Source organism: Hirundo rustica, chromosome Z (genome assembly GCF_015227805.2).
Source record: "Hirundo rustica isolate bHirRus1 chromosome Z, bHirRus1.pri.v3, whole genome shotgun sequence".
Lineage (NCBI taxonomy): Eukaryota > Metazoa > Chordata > Aves > Passeriformes > Hirundinidae > Hirundo > Hirundo rustica.
This window is the reverse complement of record NC_053488.1, coordinates 86,710,380-86,730,388: the sequence shown is the minus strand read 5'-3', so window position 1 is coordinate 86,730,388 and position 20,009 is coordinate 86,710,380. Positions and strand designations below refer to the sequence as shown.

At 42.0% G+C, this 20,009-nt stretch overlaps 1 protein-coding gene across 2 annotated transcripts in view; it reads right to left on the bottom strand.

The window, feature by feature from the left end:
- KLHL4 (kelch like family member 4) overlaps positions 1-20,009 on the bottom strand; it is an 80,228-nt gene that overhangs the window by 31,655 nt on the left and 28,564 nt on the right. The window contains exon 1 of one of the 2 annotated variants that reach the window (XM_040089930.2): positions 7,014-7,985. The exons of the other annotated variant lie outside the window; for it this stretch is intronic. Within the exon in view, the coding sequence (XP_039945864.1) occupies positions 7,014-7,435 (422 nt within the window). The 5' untranslated portion in view covers positions 7,436-7,985. Of the gene's footprint in view, positions 1-7,013; positions 7,986-20,009 lie in introns of those variants that run through there. 2 annotated transcript variants of the gene reach the window in all.

Below are 20,009 nucleotides of genomic sequence, written 5' to 3'. Positions count from 1 at the left end.
ACTTTTTTTTTCCCTTGCCTGTAATAATTCATCTTTGAAAGCTAGGCTTGTAAAATGTAGGCCTGTAAAATACTGTGTGTTTTTCTAGTAAGTCAGATTATTTCTCATTATAGACTTCCTGGTGGGTAGACAGGGTTAGACTTGATGACATCCAGTGCCCCTTTTCAGCTTAAAGTTTCCTATGATTCTATTTATCTAGCTGTGAAAAAAAAAATTTTTTTTGAATAAATATCCAGTCCTTCCACAGGGTTAATATAAAATTAATTTCAAAACACAATTCTACTCATTCCTTTCATCTTTAATAACTGTTTCAATCCACTTCATTACCCCATATTTTTGCTTTTTCAAATTCTTCAGATGTCATAATAGAAGGTAAGAGTAGGAATACATCTTACCAAGGATGCCTTTGAGACATTTTGATTCTAATTTCTGTACCAAAAGCTCTTGTATGGGGTCACAGCACTTTTTTTTACTGAGAATCAACTCATTGGCCACTGTTTAGTGCACTTGCACTTGGCCTCAAAAGGCCTGTCCCTCTTTGTGAATTATCAACTGCTGGGGAAAAAAAAAAAAGAAGCTGATTTTCCTCTTAGATTTTAATCCTTCATCAGATACCTCTTACTGTAACTTCATAGATTTTCCACACCTAGCAAAAGTTAGATATCAAATTTTCTTGGTTACCCTCAGCTACCATATTTCAACCAGTTGTGAGTGAATTTCCATAAAATGCTGTCACTTCTGAGTCCTCTCAAATCAGCTACAAACATCTTAAACAATCTAGTTTCAAACTAATATTTTGACCTTCAGCTAAAGACCATTGTTAGAAGAAAATTAGGTTTTGCTTGTCCCTGAGGTAACAAGGAAACATTTAGGTTATCCATTGCAGGTTTGCAGAAAATCGTCTTTTTAAAACGTATTGCTGGAATTGATATTAAATTGTTATAAAAGCTAAAGAAACCGAAAACTTCTCCACAAGACACAAACATAATTTCTTTTCCTTGTTGCTACTTCTTGCCAAATTATACAGTGTAGAATTCATATAATTATTATTCCTAAGCACTTAGAAATAAAACTTAAGTCAACAAGAATTTGCCAAGAATAACATGTCAAAGTAGACTGACGTGCCTCATTAACAGGTTTTACTAGAAATTATGGAGAACAGAGAAGAAACAGTTCTCATGTATACCTTGAACATCAGAGTATTATTTTTCAGTGTGTTATTTCAGATAGTGCGAAGTTCAGCCTCAAGAGCTGTCTGGAGTAACCCATTTTGGAACAACAATGAAACTGGTTTGAAATCATTCTATTAAATTAGCAAAGGTTTACTGACAAATAGGAAGGTAAACTGGGTTCCTAAGGAACTTAGCACTGAAGTTCCTTATAACTTCTCATAAATTTTCTGAATTACTTAAAAAAATAAAGATAAATCTTTGATATTATATATTACAATTGGAGATGGTGCCAAGCTGAGAAGAGCTGCAGGGATGGTGGGGTATTGGATCAGAACTGAATGTTAAATCACTAAATCAGGGTTATAAAATCAGAACTGAACACTAGCTCAGCCAGTTGGAGCCATTATCTGATAAACACAAGATGGAATTTATTTGTGCAAAGAACTGGTTTTAGGAACAAATAACTGCAAAAACCTACAGATGGTTTGGGAACAGGTCTCTGCTGCAGAGGCAGGAGTTTCACATGAATCACAAGGCAGGCACGAGCAACAGCACCATGTTGTTGATAAAAGAAAAACAGCTACTGAGAACATTCAAACAGATTTGAGCCAGGATGGCACAGAAAGGAATCCAGCTCTCCACTAGAACTGCCAGACCCCAACAGGAACACATCCAGGTCTGGCCTCTGAGCTGAAAGTCCAGACAGATCTGCTGGAGACAGGCAGGACAGCAAAGAAATGACAGCTGTCAGGACAGGAATTCTGAGACAAGACTGCGAGAATTGCAGCTCTTCAGACTTACAGCAGTTTTCAAATGTAAACAAAGGCTGTAAAGAAGAAGAGTGTGTCAATAAGAAGAATAACCAGAACAATATGCTGCCTATATTGATGGGGGAAGACCAAGGCATTAATGAGCTTAAATTGTACTGTAGACAAGCAAGGAAGCACCTAAACCTAGCTGGTCCAGCTTTGTCACAGAAGGATTGAAATGCTGTCTGACTGCATGCCCAGCATTCTTTATCACCCTTCTAAAATACTCATTTGTTAAATCTAAGAATTTTTGGAAGTTTTTTTCAAAATGCTGGAGGCTCAGTGAAAACAAACTGGAGTAGTTATGTTTCAAAAATAAAGACTGCCGTGATGTGAGATTAGGAGTTGACATTTCTAAACTTTAACTTCGGCATTAGAGATTGTTCATGGAACTGAATTCTTACCCAGGACAGTGAAGCAGTGTTGTGATGTACCCCCCTGAATGCAGCCTTTTATCACCTTCTCTGCACAGGGCACTCCACAGCCCTCCCTTTTACTGCTGCCTTGGGATCCAATATCAGTCATTCCTGTGCTCCACTTTTTATTTGGGTACCCAGAACTTTGCTTGCAGTGCCAAAAGCCCTCTCAATCTGGTTTGTCCAGTGGTTTCACAGAATAACTCTTATGTTCCATTTTCGCCAGGGTAATTATCACCTGTTTTCTTTTTCTATATCTCACACTGGAATGGGAGCCAAGGCTGTCATCTCCCACTGGAGCTTAAAGCAGAACTCGAGGGAAAACCCTCAGATAAGAGAAAACCTCTGAAACAGTCATGTACGTGTGTGTGTGTTTATATGTATGCCAGAGATAGTGAAGAAAATAGTCAGATAATTATTTCCATGCATCAGCCAAAACTGAAAAAAAAAAAGAAAAAAGGTGATTTTTCAAGTCTGAAGATGAAATATCAAAATAACTGTACATCAAAAATAGCCACCACAGAAAAGGATTGCCTTTAGGAGGATGCACGTGCCATGAATCTGTTTCCACGAGCATCACTGATGACGGTTTGGATCACGACAGCAAAAGATTCCATTAAAATGAATTAGAAATATATTTTGCCTCATGTGAGAAATTAGAAAACATTTGTCCCTAGCAAAACTAGAATCTCAAACTAGAGTTTGTCAGCAATTTTTCAGCCACATAATTAGGAAAAAAAAAATGCAGAAGAGAAAGATGATGAATGGATGCTACATTTGCTATTGGAATCTAAGTGCCTTTGGGCAACTAGGAAATACTTAACCAGCACACATGGTCTGCAGTAGCACACTTGTGGATTCAGAGGCCTGGCAGGCATGCAGGAATGGATGTGGTAATGTGGCATAATGTTAATAAATGCTGGGCACAGTGCTCTCATGGAGAAGTCAATATCCGTGAGTCCAGAACTTATTAAGGGAAGTAATCACAGTGATGTAATATCAAAATTCTTCTTTTTAGGAGGCTTCAGTGCTTTGTCAGTCTGTGTGCGCACACACATGGGTGCATTCATGGGGTGCACACAAAGTTTCTGTTGATTGTCAAAATCTAATAATCAAATCCTCCCAGTGTGTGCTGATGTGTCTGCATCACTGCCACATCACTATCTTTGAAAGAAATGGAAATGCTTCCTGGCCCCCCTGGCAGAGGACCCTGAACCTCACGAGATTCCAGACAGGATAGGATAGATGAGGGATGTCCTGAAGGGGCTCAAGTGCTCAGCTCCCCCCAGCCCTGCCTGCAGAACCAGCAGCCACCCACAGGTTTTTTCCCGTGCGTTCTTACAGATCTCACTCCAGCTCCCTCTTTAAGCCAAACCTGAAATCTCTGAAGGTGTTTGCTCTTCCTTGGCATGGCCATATTCCACAGGTTCAGCTTGCTGATCACCCCAGTAATACCAGAAAATGCTATATTGGGAAATACACTCTACAAATAAAATATCTTGGTGGCTATGCAAACTTTAGCTAGTTTCTCTTTCTGGGACCTTGAATGGGGTCCCAGTCCTCATTCAGGGAGCAGACTGGTGAGAATCACATCAGGTCAGTAAATACAGGTTGTCCACTGTTCAATTTTTTTCCCCCCCAAACTGTAGATGTAACTTCCACAAGGATCTTAGAGCAGCAGGTCAAGGCCCATCATCTCAGATGCTCCTAGGAGGCTTTTTGAGCTTTTTGAGCTGAGCAGCACTGGACCTGACCGTCCCCAGGATGCTGAGGATTTTCCTTACCCTTGTGCCAACAAGCCATTTGTCTATGGCTCAGAATGTATTGGCTGACCACACATTAACTGGTTATGATTAGGACAAAATTAATGAGTTTTAGTCAGCTGAGCCTCATTTACTTTGTTGCTTAACATGGGCCATAATACAAGAGCAAGCACCTGGATCAAAAGGGTTTTTTTAAGTCTTGCACTATTTAATTTGGGGACAGGAATACCAAAATGGATTGAAGAAAGCGAAAATAAGTGTATTAATGATAGTGTATTCCAAATGGAACTTTTGTTTGGAACTTTATTATTTAATTTTCCTCTTCAATAGCCAACCCCTATTTCATCAAACCCCAGGCTGCTCTCTGTCCATCACTGACAGCATTCAGTCCTGAGGTTTCTAGAGAAAGCTCAAATTTTTCTGAAGAAATTCAGAATATCGTTTTTACATTTCCCAAGTTTTCCATGGGAAGCATTAAACTCTTAGTAGAAACTGCTTTCATATTCTGCTCAAGGTTGAGGTATTGGCCAGATTCTCTCTCCTTTTCTACTATTTTGGATGCCCATGCGACACTCAACAGTCGTGCTTTAGATCCACCTAAAAATGGGACTTCTCCAGGCAGAGGGAAATCCAGTGGTTTAGAGACAGCTGCTCTGAAGGCATGGTGCTTTTGGGCTCTAAAAGGAAAATTTCTCTTTGGTATGCTCAGGTGTGGATGTGAAATTTGGCTGCAATACCTGCACAGCTCCTGCTGTGGTGGCCTTAGCAGTGTGAGAACATGGGCTCCGGGGATCCTGCAAACACCTGATTTTTATGTGTGGGCACCAGAAGAGCCCCCTGATTAGTGCTGATTGGGACTATCTGCAACTTCTAAAGGAAAAGGAGACCCTCAATGATTTAAAAGCGTGATTTCAAAGATGAGACAGTGTTTTGAAGAGATGAAAATATATCCAGATATGGATATCTACATCCTAGATTTAGGCAGATGTAGATATAAGACTACTTCTCCTTATTTCTTCTCAGTAGCTCATTTCTACCCAGCCAATTAATGTAATAATTAATGTGTGGCCTGTGCTGGATGCTGTAGGGGAAGGGAACAGTATTTTACTTAATGATTTCTATGGATACATATTTTAAAAATTTACATTGTTTTTAACAATAAGTTTTATTTTCTTGAAATAAATTTTAATTATAGAGAAACTCATAGTCATGAATTACTTTATAAAAAATCTGTTGCAAATTCAGCTTTTTAATATGTATGTTAACATAAATTTTTAATCTACAATATACAATCATGGTTTTTACTGAAATCTTACGGAAACCCACTTATTTGACTATAACAGAATATGATATATGCAGTTCCAAAGGAATCCTAAAAGCTGCAACTTTAAACAGCTCAAAAGCAGGACTTAAATTGGAACAGATATGAAGGTACAAAACTTCAGGAGGTCTTATCAGAAACTTTATATATAGCTGGGGAAAATGTCACATCTTATTTTAGAAGGTAGGGTTTATTTCCTCCTAAACTGAACTGATTGGGCTTTTCCCACCTCCTTCTTCACATGGTGTAGAATCTTATTTGGATGGACAGGTGTTCCTTATTCTTTTTTCAAATTAAATCAATTTTCCTTCTCAGGTGTGTCTAAAATCACCTTTTATTTTTCATGGAAATCTGTACTATCGTTTGAAGTGTTGTAATAAGGGTATGTTGCTTCCCCATTCCAAGCCAGTGCCCTTGGAAACACACAGAATTCCCAAAGTCCTTCCTCAGTGCTTTTATTCTGTAATGATTTTATCTGGTACATATTGACTACTGGGACTGGTTTCCAAGTGACATTTTGGAATGCAGCTTTTTGCTGTTCCATCTGCAGATGTACCCCCACAGCAGATGCACAACTTGAGAAATAATAACTGCTAAAAATATGCAAGCTGTCAGCTTGGTTTTTACTGAGAGAGCTATAACTTCAAGTAAGATAAATTTGTATTTAAATGCAATGTTATGCATTTAAATTGTGTCCAAAGACTGATAGCAATCTCATCAAATGGTGCAAGCAGTCATGTCATTAATGTTTGATTTGAGTCCAAGGTGGGGGAAGGTGGGGTAAAAATACTGCTGGATAAGCTAAAAACACTGACATGAGTTTTGAAAAAGAAAACATTAAAAAGCTTAATTAAATAAGTGGCATTAGTATTGCATTCTTTGTTATTCACAACTTAAAAATTTCTCTTCCTTTGTGCTTACACCTCTAAGGTCGCATAGCTGTAATGTTTTTTCACCTGACCTTGCAGAAAATATTTGTCTTAGCATACTAAATAAGCTGTGAAAGTACTGGGATTCCAAACTGACCTTTAAAAAAGCAAAGAATGATGCTTCCTTTCCACTGAGTTCAAGGTTGATTTTACTTGCCAGGAAGACAGTAAAAGAAAATCAGTGAGAAATCAATGGCAACCACAGAGCCCGTGCACCTCCAGCAGTTCCCATTTGTCAAAGTTGCACCCATTGATAAAGTCAGAATGAGGACAGGATGTCAGGAGGCTGCACTCACACATAATAAATCAAGAGCAGAAATTGATATGCTGTAAATGTTGATAGAGTGAATTTGACAAACTGGCAGATTTTATGCATGTGGAAGAGTTATGGAATGATGTACCTTAAGCAAAGATCAAAATTTCACGACAATGTTTCTGTTCATTTTTCTGATGCAGAAGTGTTCCTTCTCGTCTGGGTGTGGGTGTGCAGATACATAAAGTGAGATTAATGCACCAAGGAACTCTGGCTAAAAACAAAGACAGTTTTAGGGTAGAACTTGGAAACAAGTCTGGCTTTCCAAGAGCAGACTTTAAAACTCCTACCTCTCTGCAGATTCATCTGCATTTTGTTCTGTGATCATCTGCAGCTCCTGTGTGGTTTTACTTGAGTCCTCTTTAGCAGAGTTTCCCTCTGTGCCGGCTTTGGGGATGTCCTCACTGGACCGCAGCTGCTCGATGAGGTTCTGCTGGTGCCAGGCGTGGATGGATCGGTGGTGCACCGGCGTTGGCCCCGGCACGGGGGCCAGGATGTTGTGGTGGACGGGGCTGCTGTTCTTCTTCAGTCCATTCCTGTCCCGAGAGTGGCTCTTCAACCTGTTCTGCACCGGAGTCCCTCTGTGCTCATATCCTTCCTGCTGATGGCAGCCCCCGGAGCCGGCGGAGCCCTGCGAGGGGTGGCTGAACCACCTCCAGCGGAGCCTCAGGATCTGCTTCACATCAAACTCTTTCTTCCCAGAGACTGACATTTTTTTTTTTTTTTTTTTTTTTCCCCCCGAGAGGGAGACCAAAAAAAATTAAAAATAAATAAGTAAAATAAATTTAAAAATAATAAAGACAAAAAGCCTATTCTTTTAGGAAGGAAATGGATTCTTTGTTATCTCTTCTGTTTCAACTCCCCTTCTTAAGGAAAAGGCAGCAACAGAACAAACAGCGGCAGCGCTCTCCCTCTCTCTTCTGGCTAATACACCGCAGCCGAGGCTGAGCTGCTGTTAACTGTATAGGTGGGAATCCATACTGACAGGATGATGAGGTCAGACCTTAAACAAGTAAATCAGCTTAGCACAGGAAAGCAGCAACCATAACACTCCCCAGCTGCCAGGCTTACACACTCGCAGCTCTACAGCGCGGCTCCCGGTATATAACCCAGCCTCACATGATCCTCAGGGAGCCCGAGCTGCAAGTTAAGATGCAGGGAAGCACGCACGAATAAAGTGACAAGACTTTTCTACCTATCTCACGGCGTTCTCCGTCCAGGCCTGCCAATTAGCAATGCTGCGTTTCACAGGAGACTTAGAGAGGGTGCTTTCCAGGCGGATCCTCGGTGGCGATCCGCGCAGCTCACGCCTCTCCTTAAGGGTCTGCATCTGGTTTGTCTTGCTGTGTAAAATTCCTACAAATGGCCTCGGTGTGGTAGCACTTACCTAAAGGAGAGGCAGCCTTTGCATGCATGGTGCGGGACTGGCTGTGCTTTTCTCACCTACAGATAGGTTTCTCAATATAATTGCAGGGCTAGGAGAAGAGAGGCAGGGAGCTCAGGAAAATAGGAGATGTGCTCCCTGAATGACTGGATCTGTGGAAAATACAGTTTCCTGGCTAAGTGCCTGTGTAAACAGTCTTTCCCATCCTGCTTTTCATTTCTCACGGACAGTGAAACACTCGTGGGGTTTTTGTTTTGGGGTTTTTTTGGGTTTTGGTTTTTTTTTTTTTTAAACACCTTTCTTTTCTTCCTTTTGGTAGCATGCACTGTAATGTGTTTTCAGCAAATTTAACAGGGGAGATGTTTTCATTCCCATCCCTTGGTTACCAGGCAGGGCTGTGAGAACTGTTCCCTGTGTGGTTTGAAATAATGTACACAGAATGTTTTCATGTGCAAATTGAAAAGAAATGAATGGGCTGGATTTTTTTTTTTTTTTTTTCCTTATGTTATATTCTCCCAGGTTGGCTACTGATGGTCTAACCCACTGTAAGCAGTGTGCAGAAATAGAAAAAGCTGTGACACAAAGTCAGTAGAACATGATTCAGAGAGAACACCTCTTCTCTCAGACCTTCTGACATTAAATTCCTTTTTCTCTGTCTTTTCTCTTCCTTCTTTTTATCTCCTGAAATTTTTCTTCTTTTTTTTACCTAAATTCTATGATGGGACATTGAACCTTCAAAGAAGATCTGCTTTGTATTCTTTTGGACTGCACATAATAAAAGCATAAGACTAAGGAACTGCCAGTTTTTGTGTTGGGCTGTCCTGCCCCTGTCCTTTTCTTGGTATTCAAGCAAGGGATGTGCAGCATCCAGCATGCGGATGCATAAGAGAGAAATTACAGGATGAGTGAAGAACTTATCAAAATAATTTTTGATGAAAGATATTTTCCTATCTAGATCCTTAGAGGGAAAGTCTTTTCACAAAAGAAAACCTGTGTGAAAGGCTTGGCCATAAAAGGCAGAAAGGAAGAAGCTGAGGGAAGATTTGACAGACGTAGTCCATGCATATTTGTTGCTATAGAGAATATTGAGGCTGAGCTGTTGCAATTAAATGTACATTAACAAGATTTCCTTTGAGATCTAGGAATAGAAAGAAGATAGAAAACTTATTCAACTTCTAATAAGCCATGCTAAGAAGAAGCTGTATAAAGGCCTGTTTGTGCATTTAATAAGGGGGTTCAATTCAAGTTTGTTGAGGACATGAGCTAATAAAGAAGCTGACACCAAACTTCAGGGGTATTAAAAGATTTATAGACAGTGAGTGGATCAGTGAAAAGGCTGGGCATTGAGCGAGAGAGATTGTTGTATATCCAGAAGTCAGTTTAAGATGTTTTCACACTTTAATGATGACCTTTTACAGCAATCTAAAACTTTCTGGAGACACAAGTGTTTCAGGCATTTTTCCTTACATTACAAGTATATAATATTCAATATAACATTTCTTATCTGTTTCAGACTGCACACCTAAGGATGTTTTTCTTTTCAATTTCACACAAGAAGTGAGACTTAGTGGTATCTTCATATATTCCTGAGGATTACCTGCATGGCAAATTGACATCTACTTTTTGGGAGGGAGTCTCTATATACCAAATTAATGAAATAATTTATGATAAAATCTTGTAGAGGTGGACAGAGAACACAGTTTCTCGTTGGTCTTTAATCAGGTCATTGAGCTATCTCAGCAGCTCTGTCAGCTCCTCTTAGCAACAGCCTGATACATTTAATCCATATTTTTCCACCATGTCACAAAGCTTCTGTCGGTTTTCTTCTCTTAAATCTCTTTTGCAGAAGTCATCCTTTGCTCTGAGATATCATCAAAAGCAAATTCCTTGCATTTTCCTGGGGAATGTACAAGCAGCACTTCTGCTTGTGAATTACCCCTGTTCCTGCTAACTCAGTACATGTTTTAGCAGATGCAGTGGATCTAGCTAAAATTAAAATAGTCAAACTGGACATTTGCTGAAGAGACGATCTTGCTCAGAAAGGCAGCTTGAGTCAGCACAGAATATGTTTCAGGGTGGGCATAAGGAGATTATTTTTTTACAGAGTTTGTTAGTGTTCTGGCTAAAATTTCAATGGGCTGTACCAGGTGAACAGAAATGATTTGATAACCCAAAATCCCAGGCCTGAAATTATTGGAAGTGTGGCATATATAGGTATAACCCTGGAGCAGCTTTGTGCCATGGCAGGTACATGGCATTTACAGCATTTTCATTTTTCACCATTTACATTTATCTTCTGGTGAAAAAATTATTTCTCTTGAACTTGAATGCAATGAGTGTTTACTTCTGGGTGATTTCTTTCTGAATCTCTCGCATACTTTTAGGTGTATCTCTGACTGGGTTCAAACTTCTAAATGAGAAAAGAGATAAGACATAGGATTTTTTTCTGTTATTACTGTCCTTAATTTAAGGCCTTCAGTCTCATTTAGATGAATAACCATGTAACAGCATTATTTCCCCCCCTCATGGCTGGAAATCTCCAAAGAACAGAATTTTCTAGGACTACAGCAAGTCCAGCCAGGGCCACCAAGAGGGTCAGGCAGCTGGAGCATTTGATGGATGAGGGGAGGCAGCTGCAACAGGGTTTGTTCAACCTTATGAAAAAAGGCTCAGGGGCATTTTCTTGCTGCCTGCAGGTAGTACCTGATGGGAGAGCAGAGAGAGAACAGAATCAGGCTGCTCCAAAGCAGCCAGGGCAGCACTGGAGAAAGCAGGCATGTGTTGGGCCATGGGAAAACCTGAGCAGATGTAAGAAAAACTTTATGCCTGTGAGGGTGATCAAGAAGGTGGGAAGAGGCTGTGGCACCTCCTGCCTCAGGGAAAGAGGGATCCACTGACAGTGGGGAGGCCCTGGCACAAGGGCCTCGCCTCTCCTCTCCTCTCCTCTCCTCTCCTCTCCTCTCCTCTCCTCTCCTCTCCTCTCCTCTCCTCTCCTCTCCTCTCCTCTCCTCTCCTCTCCTCTCCTCTCCTCTCCTCTCCTCTACTCTCCTCTCCTCTCCTCTCCTCTCCTCTCCTCTCCTCTCCTCTCCTCTCCTCTCCTCTCCTCTCCTTTCCCTGTGGAAGCTGTTGCTGACCCTGGATCCCTGGAAGTGTCCAAGGATGGACGCTGGAGCTTGGAGCAGCCTGGGACAGTGGAAGGTGTCCCTGCTCGTGTCAGGGGTGGTGCTGGATGATGTTTGAGGTCCCTCCAACCCAAACCAGTGCGGCATTCTGTGATCCCAGGTGGAACTGGTCCTGTGTCACTGCCCTGACTGGGCTTGCTTTGAGTAGGTCAGACTGGACGAGCTCCAGAGGTCCCTCCTGAGCTGTTCTGTGACTGTGCAACATGCCAGGGGCTCTTTGATGTCTTCATCTCATGTCTGTGGCAGAGCCAAGTAAAATTCATGTGGTTGTCAGCTGTGAAGAGCAGATACATCTCCAGGAATCTCCCCTGCAGTCCAGCATCGCTGCCTGCAGGGGTGGAGCGTGGCCAGCTGCTCATCCCAGGGGAGGCTTGCCAGGACTCGGAGGAAAAAGAAGTCTTTATCCACAAAAATCCCTCCATCCCATTCAATGCCTGCAATATTTGAAGAAAGGCCTTTGCTCCCATTAGGAAAACACTTTAAATTTCATTCCCAGTTTCCTGGGAACGATTTGAAAACTTTTGTATGAACATGTTGGACTTGCAGATATTTGTATTATATGTATTAAGAGTCTAAACATATTTTTGTAATCATTTTAAGATTTCGTGTGTGAATACCTGATGCACCACCTGATTTAGCAAATTATAAAAGTACTTTGGTCATAATCTACCTATGAAAAAAATTAAACATTTTGTCACAAATCACATTCTAAATAGGCTTCAAAAATCACTTTTAGCTATAGCTGCCTCACAAGTTCATCTGCCACCAAAATGCCCAACAGAAAGGAGTTTGGTAATGCATTTCAAAGTGTCTGAATTTTTCAGTTAATAACTCGTAAATGTCTTTGAAAATTGAAGCAACTGGAATATATCCATACAGTCATGTAATGTCTATTCTCTTCTCAACAGAGAAACAAAAAATATTTTTTCTTCTTTTTTTGCCCTGAGCCTGGTAGTACAGTACACATATGAAAAGACTGTTAGAAAAATATCTCTCTGTTCCAAAAAACCTAGGAAAGAATAATGAAAAGAAGAATCATCCACATTTCTTGTAAATAATCCCAGAAAAATACCACTTGTGGAATCTGAAGCCAGGACTATTGCAAGGACTAGGTTAGCAGCAAGAGCTGATAATGTAGTTCTTCACTGGATATGAGATAGACCAAAGAAAAAATTAAACTTTTTTTGAAGTCAAGGATAGCTTTGGAGCAAAATTCTTCAATGCCAGGAAATTGAGTCAAATAGGGAAAAAACTCTGCATAGGCTGGATGAGACAACCAAAAGGAAGATAAGCAGGAAAAGTGAAGAATGTTTTCTCATCTTTTTGAAGACTTTTTTTGTCTGCTGTGATAGTACATTATTTAGAAAATCAAGTTAATTACTTATACAAATATTGTTTACTCTACAGAATTTTCATTCAGGGGAACAGTGTAATAAGATTTACATGTGCACAGATTGCGGATAACTAAACCAAGACAAATTTAAAAACTGTTCCCTCTGTGCTCAAACTGTGTTCCACAGGGTTTGCACACTTTGTGTACTCAGCCTGCGCACTTCCACTGCAGATCAGGCCAGATATAGAGAACAACATGTTGAACATTTTTATTACCCTGTTTTGAAAAATAATGCTAAAGAGAACTCCCATTAGTCCATCCTTCGTGCAAGAGATAGGCCAGGAAACATCTGCACAGCACAGCAGCAGCATTACAGGAGTCAGAGTTAAGGGGAAAGGAAAGGGACAAAACCCAAAACAAATAGCTATATTTAAAATCTGCAGGAAAGCTCCACTTTCTTTTCAAAGAAAACTTTGAATGCCACAGAAACAAATCAGTTTAAGACAATCAGTGACTTCTCATGCTCCCCACTAAAGAAGGCAGGAGAAATGATCCATGTAAGGGAAGGTGTTGACACATTTAAACGCAAATGCTTCCTCAAATAACTGGGAACTATCCTACAGATTGCAACCCACCTACAAAGCTCTGAGCCAAAACTGGAAAAAAAAAATGACAGCATTCCCACAAGATCCAAGGAAAAAGAATGTGAGACATGAGCCTGGTATGAGTAAGTCTGATTAAGATCTTGATAAAGAGTGGCAATGTCACCCTCAAAATCAAACCAGAATATTGGAGTGAATTAAGAAGTAGCAAATGTCTGGAAGGGTCTCACATGGACAAAGGGTTGAAAGTGATGCCACTATCTAAGCGATGCCACTGATGCAGCGAAAACAAAGCTCAAACTCATGACTTGAAACACCTGTCACAGGCCAAGAACAAGATGGAAAACAATGGAAAAACATGGATTGATGCAAAGATGCGTAAAAATTATTTGTACTGATTTTTACTTCGGCAAACTCTCTTCAGTTTGTCAACATCTTTCTCATGCTGGTGGGGCAGAGTTGTGCAAACCTGACAGTATTTATGTGTGTCGAGTAAAAGGTGACTTGCTACTAACCACTAGTAAATTCCTAGTAACTACCAGTAAGTAGTAGAATTGTAGCTGCAACTCACTTCTATTGCATGAAACAGATGGATCAAACAAGCACGTGATGGCTTATATTCCACAAACGGAAAAGGATCATGGTAGTCAGATTCTTAAAGGCAACACTTGAATTTTCTGCACACTCTGTGGTAACAATAAACCCTATTTAACCCTATCATGCATCAGCACAGTTTTGTATTCTGGTTATAGAGAAATGTGAAATGTTTTTCCCTGCCGTTACCATGGAGTGGTTTGGGGGGGGGAGGACAGGGACGTATCAAAAAGCTGGCTGGGATATTGACAGCTAGGTTGACCAATGGGAAATGCTGATGCGTCTTTGGAGGGGACATTTAAAACTAAACTGCTGCTGATCGGTCTCTCTCTCACATTGGAATCAGCCATGGGGTGACATCGTGGTCGGGCCGGGCCGGGCCCGGATCGGGCCTTGCTGCCTCTCTGGGCGGCCGGGCTGGGCCCGGCCGGGCCTCTGAGGGCCGCTGCCTGCACAGGGAGAGCCTGGGCCGGCTGAGCCCCTTTCCCCCCTGGACCGGCTGAGCCCCTTTCCCCCCTGGACCGGCTGAGCCCCTTTCCCCCCTGGGCCGGCTGAGCCCCTTTCCCCGCCCTGGGCCGGCTGAGCCCCTTTCCCCCCTGGGCCGGCTGAGCCCCTTTCCCCCCTGGGCCGGCTGAGCCCCTTTCCCCCCCTGGGCCGGCTGAGCCCCTTTCCCCCCTGGGCCGGCTGAGCCCCTTTCCCCCCTGGGCCGGCTGAGCCCCTTTCCCCCCCTGGGCCGGCTGAGCCCCTTTCCCCCCTGGGCCGGCTGAGCCCCTTTCCCCCCCTGGGCCGGCTGAGCCCCTTTCCCCCCCCTGGGCCGGCTGAGCCCCTTTCCCCCCTGGGCCGGCTGAGCCCCTTTCCCCCCCTGGGCCGGCTGCGCCCCTTTCCCCCCCTGGGCCGGCTGAGCCCCTTTCCCCCCTGGGCCGGCTGAGCCCCTTTCCCCCCTGGGCCGGCTGAGCCCCTTTCCCCCCTGGGCCGGCTGAGCCGCTTCCCCCCCTGGGCCGGCTGAGCCCCTTTCCCCCCCTGGGCCGGCTGAGCCCCTTTCCCCCCCTGGGCCGGCTGAGCCCCTTTCCCCCCCTGGGCCGGCTGAGCCCCTTTCCCCCCCTGGGCCGGCTGAGCCCCTTTCCCCCCTGGGCCGGCTGAGCCCCTTTCCCCCCCTGGGCCGGCTGAGCCCCTTTCCCCCCTGGGCCGGCTGAGCCCCTTTCCCCCCTGGGCCGGCTGAGCCCCTTTCTCTTGCTGCCAGCAGGGAAGAAACCAGCTGCAGCTCGGCAGTGCTCAGACCGCGGCAGAAAGGGCCAAAACATGGCCCAGCTTAATCACCACTGGCAGCAGAGAAAGCAAGCCTGCAGCTCCATAACAGCTCTGAGCTGGACTGCCTTAGATGAGACCGAGGGGTGGAAAAAAGAATCTACCAGCTTCCTCCATCAGCACAGCTTTGCATTTTCTTCAGCCCTTCAGCCTGGCGGGTGCACGGGGCCCTTGCAGGCCTGGGAGGATTTAACCCTTTCCTAGCAACATAAAAGTTTTAAAGCACAACTCTTCCTTGAGAAAGAAGGAAAACAGAGGGTACATGGAACAGACACCGAACAAAGTCAGTTAGATTAGAAGTGAAAGAACTAATAATATTAGAATAGGATTGAAGACGTGGACATTTTTAACCGGATGTCTCTAAGGCAAACTATGGCGAAATGGGCTGTTCTTTGTAGCATCTTAGTGTTGTTGGGGAGAATGCTAATTCTAATCAAAACTGAGGACTGATGTAATTGAGATTTATTTGGGAACTTTAAAGCTCCTAGTCCTGGGTTAAAAGGAGGTCTCAGCCTTTGAGACAAAGATGATTTTAGACTAGAAGAAGTATTCATAAGTAGTACTCCAGATATGCTGAGAAGCTTTGCTGATAGAACATCACAGTCTGTGAAAACTCCGGGTGGCAGCAGATGTGTGACATTGGGAGCACTGGACTATTTTGTCTTGTAGCAAACATCTTCATGAAAATAACCTTAGAGAGACTCTTCTCCTAAGTAATGAGTGATTATGCCTAAATAGTGAAACTGACTGAAAATCACAAGTTGTGTCTTTCTATGTTGTTTAATAAGAAAGTTAATAGTTTGTAAGAGGAGAGAAGCGTGTTTTAAAGTGTCATTCTGTTTTAGTTTAGGTCTTCTTTTTCTCAGTTTTTTCCTTTTTTTCTCATTCTTTTAGTGTGTAAATAAAACTATTTTTGTTCATTTTTAAGCTTAAGCCTGCTTTGTTGTTTTTTGGGTTTTTTTCTCCTAATCTCTCCCTCCCACAGAAAGATAATAAATACTAAAACCCCTACATTAATTAGTGTTTCCACCTGGTTTTATTAAATTAAAACCATTACAAACCCCCAGTTACTACTGCTGGATATGAAGGAGTATGGAAAGGATCTGGCATACACTCATCAGAGCCCAGTGTGTTGATTTGACACTTGTCAGTACAGCTCTGTATCATTTGCCATCAGAAAGCCTTGGCAGAAAAAAGACTTACACCCAAGGTCAGTCTTCTCTGGGAAGATTTTTTTTTTTTAATGCAATTCTTTTTCCTTGTCTCTTACAAGGTAATAAATGGCACCTTTAATTGCAGGAGAGGGGAATCCTGGTGGCAGCAATATTCCTGTGCGTTGTAGAATGTAATGGTTCTTAGGGGTATTTAGGTTTTAATCCCACAAATGTGTTCTGAGGCTCATGAAAGGTGCTGTGTGTCAATAATGCCCCTTAAAATATGTAGTCCTGCATCTCTCCTGAACCCCTGACTTCAGGGGTTGGAGAGCTCTTCAATTATTCCTGGGAAACTGAGCAACCTGAGGCAGGTGTTGGAGAGGTCAGAGACAATTGTTTTGTGGCTTCTCTGACTTGCAGTGCACAATTTGATTGGAACACAGACACAGACCCAAGCTGCCAACAGCTGGGTTTGAGGTTTTTGTGGGTTTTTTGGTTTGGTTTTTTTTTGGGGGGGGGAGGGGGGTGCTGGGTTTTTTTGGTTTTTTGTGTCTGCAAGGGGGCAGAGAGGAATTCTGAAACAACAGCTGCTTTGCCTTTACATCAACAACAGAACAGTGCCATTTTTTACAAGTGGAGGATCTTACTGCTGGGGTTCGGTAGCACAATAATCCATCAACCTTTTCCCTGCCTTCAGTTTCCCTCCCAGCTGTCATCACTTTTCCTACCAATTTTCCCAGAGGTTTACCTCTCCTTTATGATTCTGTAAGAATGCAGGGGACAGAAGAATTTTTACAATCATATGCTCAAAAGTGTCATAGTCAAAGCTCATCTGAAAAACTGTTGTGGACCAATATCCTTGTCAGCAACCTGTCCCCAGCATCCTGACACCATTCTTTTGCTTGTGTCACCTGTAAAAGCACACAGTAACTCAATTTTTACTTTGACAAAAAGCCATACAGATCCACACCACAAGATTATTGTTGTTCAGCCTGGCTATAGCTGCTGTCAGCTGCCAAAACACCTTGAGGCTGCACTTTCACTGGCCCAGAATATAAGAGTACAAAACTACATTTAGAACACTCAAATCCTATCCTTCTCATGAAAAAAAAAGAAAAAAAAACAACAAAACAACCACAACTTTGGTTCTTTCATGTCTGCAATTTTTAGAGCAGAGAGACTCAGCATTTCTATTTTGGTCTGTAAGGAATTTTTAGTAAGTGTTTTCATATTTTCTTGGGGAAGAAATAGATTTACATGTGAGTAAGATGAAATCTGGGAATTTATAGGAAAATATAACATGTTATATCTTCATATTTATTCATTAAAAATAAAAAAGGTACTGAACAACATAGTGATTATATTTGCAAGTGATCATAAATTTCAGAGAGAGAGGAATGGCATGAAACCTCTGGAAAACACAGATTACTGAATCTAACATACGATACTCTGAGACAAAGCTTATTAATGACAGATTCCCAAAGGACCAGAGATACACAATTTGCTGAAGAGAAACAGAAGTACAGAAAGCAACACATTAAATCTGACTATTTAGCATAAAATGGTTGAAAAATTCCAATTATGGCCTAGGGCAGGGGTGTGGTTGAGAATATCACCTCTTTTTTAGCATAGATTACGCTGTTTTAATTTTTTTCAGAACTCACCAACAATCTTATTTGATACAGTTCCTTATCTCCCAGTCTTAAGCCTGAGTTTTGCTGTGGTTTGTGCCACCCCAAACCCCAAGGATGTGGGAGGTATTCCTGTCAATGTGACAGAGTTTCAGTGTTAAAAGCTGCAGACAAAAAAATTTAAACCTCTTTCAGTTTCCCAGCTCAGCTTTTGGGATGTTTGAGTGGGATGCAGGTGGTCAATCCTGCCTGGATGGAAGGTGGGAACTCCCCCACCCTGAGGAGGCCAGCAGGAATTTCTGGTGCTTGGGTGATGATGTCAAGTGGCACCATTTCCTGCAAGGTCCTCTGGTGAGCTGTAGAAATCCATGCAGGACAGAAACACCCATCACTGCTGGGTGCTTGTGCTCTGATGAGATCTGGCAAAGGAAAGTGGTCCTTTTCTCTTTGATTAAGGAAAATACTTGCAGCTGCATACATTAGCCATAGAAATTCTATAGCAAAGACAGCTCTGCTGTAATAAATCAAATCATATTGCAAGTACACTACCAGGAAGCTGTTTCAGGAGAAATTAAGGCTAGCAAAACTCCTGAAATTAAGCTTCTGCTGAAATAAATTGGTAATATCTAACTAATATAGTTCAGCATATGTCACAAAATGAGAGAGGTGCTCTTGGCTGATTGTGTCAATGTAAAAGACTGTTCTCGTCAAATCTTTTTGAGGTCTCAATTTCGACATCAGGGGTTATAAAGAATTTTAACTTTACTTTGGAACACATATTGTTTGGCACACCTGGATTGACAGTGTGTGGCATTAATTTCCCAAATTAGGTTACTGCTCATATACTTGTTAGTGAGTGCCTGATGGCTTTACACTTTCTTGAACAGTTAGGAATATCAGATGCTATTACCATTTTCATGTAAAATTCAATTGTTCTTTTAAGAACTAAGTCAGTAAATGTGCTTGTGCTAATGTGGAATTAGTGACAGCAGGAAAACATAACTTCCAAATTCCACTGCTCTAAAATACTCCATTCAGCTAACCATGGAAACATGCAGAAAAGCCTTGGACATGGGATTGCTTTTTAATCACTGCCAGCAGTTGATTATATTAGTGCTTTATTTCATAATTTTATGTGTCATGTTAATGAAAATGTTATGGGAGAAAGCAGTGGGAAAAGAAAAGCTATTTGCTTCTCCTTACTTAATAACTGCTTCTTGCTGCTCCATCGAGGTGGTTTTCCCTTTGAAATTGCTTTCTTTGTGCTGGAACACAGCTCATTGTTCTTCTGGCTGACAGTCTAATCATTCTGCCTTGCAGACCTCTCACTTGCACACAGCAAGTAAACACCACAGCAAAGGCATTGCTGGATTACCAAGACATACATTCCTCTGGAAAATAACACATATTTTACCTTCAAAAGGAAACAATACTGAAATTGCAAAAAATCTCTGTCGTGGTTCATGTCATTTATATATCAGGATCTTTAATAATCTTCTTTTCACCAACCTGGTCAAGTCCAAGAAGCTTTATTAAACAAGAGAAGATTATTCTGTCTGGCTTTTTTAATACCACTGCAGGAACTATATTCTTTCTGATGCAACTTGCAAAATTCCAGCTGCCTTTTCACCCAGCTCCAAAGCAGAGAATTCTTTGACTTAAATATCTCATTTTGGTCAGTATCTTGCTTCACACTGCAACAAAACTTTCTGCAGCACTGCAGCATGCAGGTGACTCATTAATCTGGCTGCACAAATCAGCTTTGCAGGACTGAGGGCTAAAGCACAAAAAAGCTGCATCTTTAGCTACACGTGTTGTGAGGTTTAATGTCAGAGGTGTCCTGAAAGCCAAAGTGCAGCCCCTTTGCCTGGCTGTGGCTGAAGAGGAAAAAAAAAAAAGTGTATTTAGAACAAATTTGAATTCTCAGCATGTAGGAACTAATAGTTTTACTCAGTGCTGCTGTGATTTAAAGAGAGGCTTTGCTTTGTGTCCCCCTCTTTAAAGCTGTTTGGAGACATTATTCACCTGTGATGCTGATATATGTCAGCAGTATATAAAAGTGAAGGGGGAACGAAGCAAAATAAAAGGTCTTCAGCAGTCT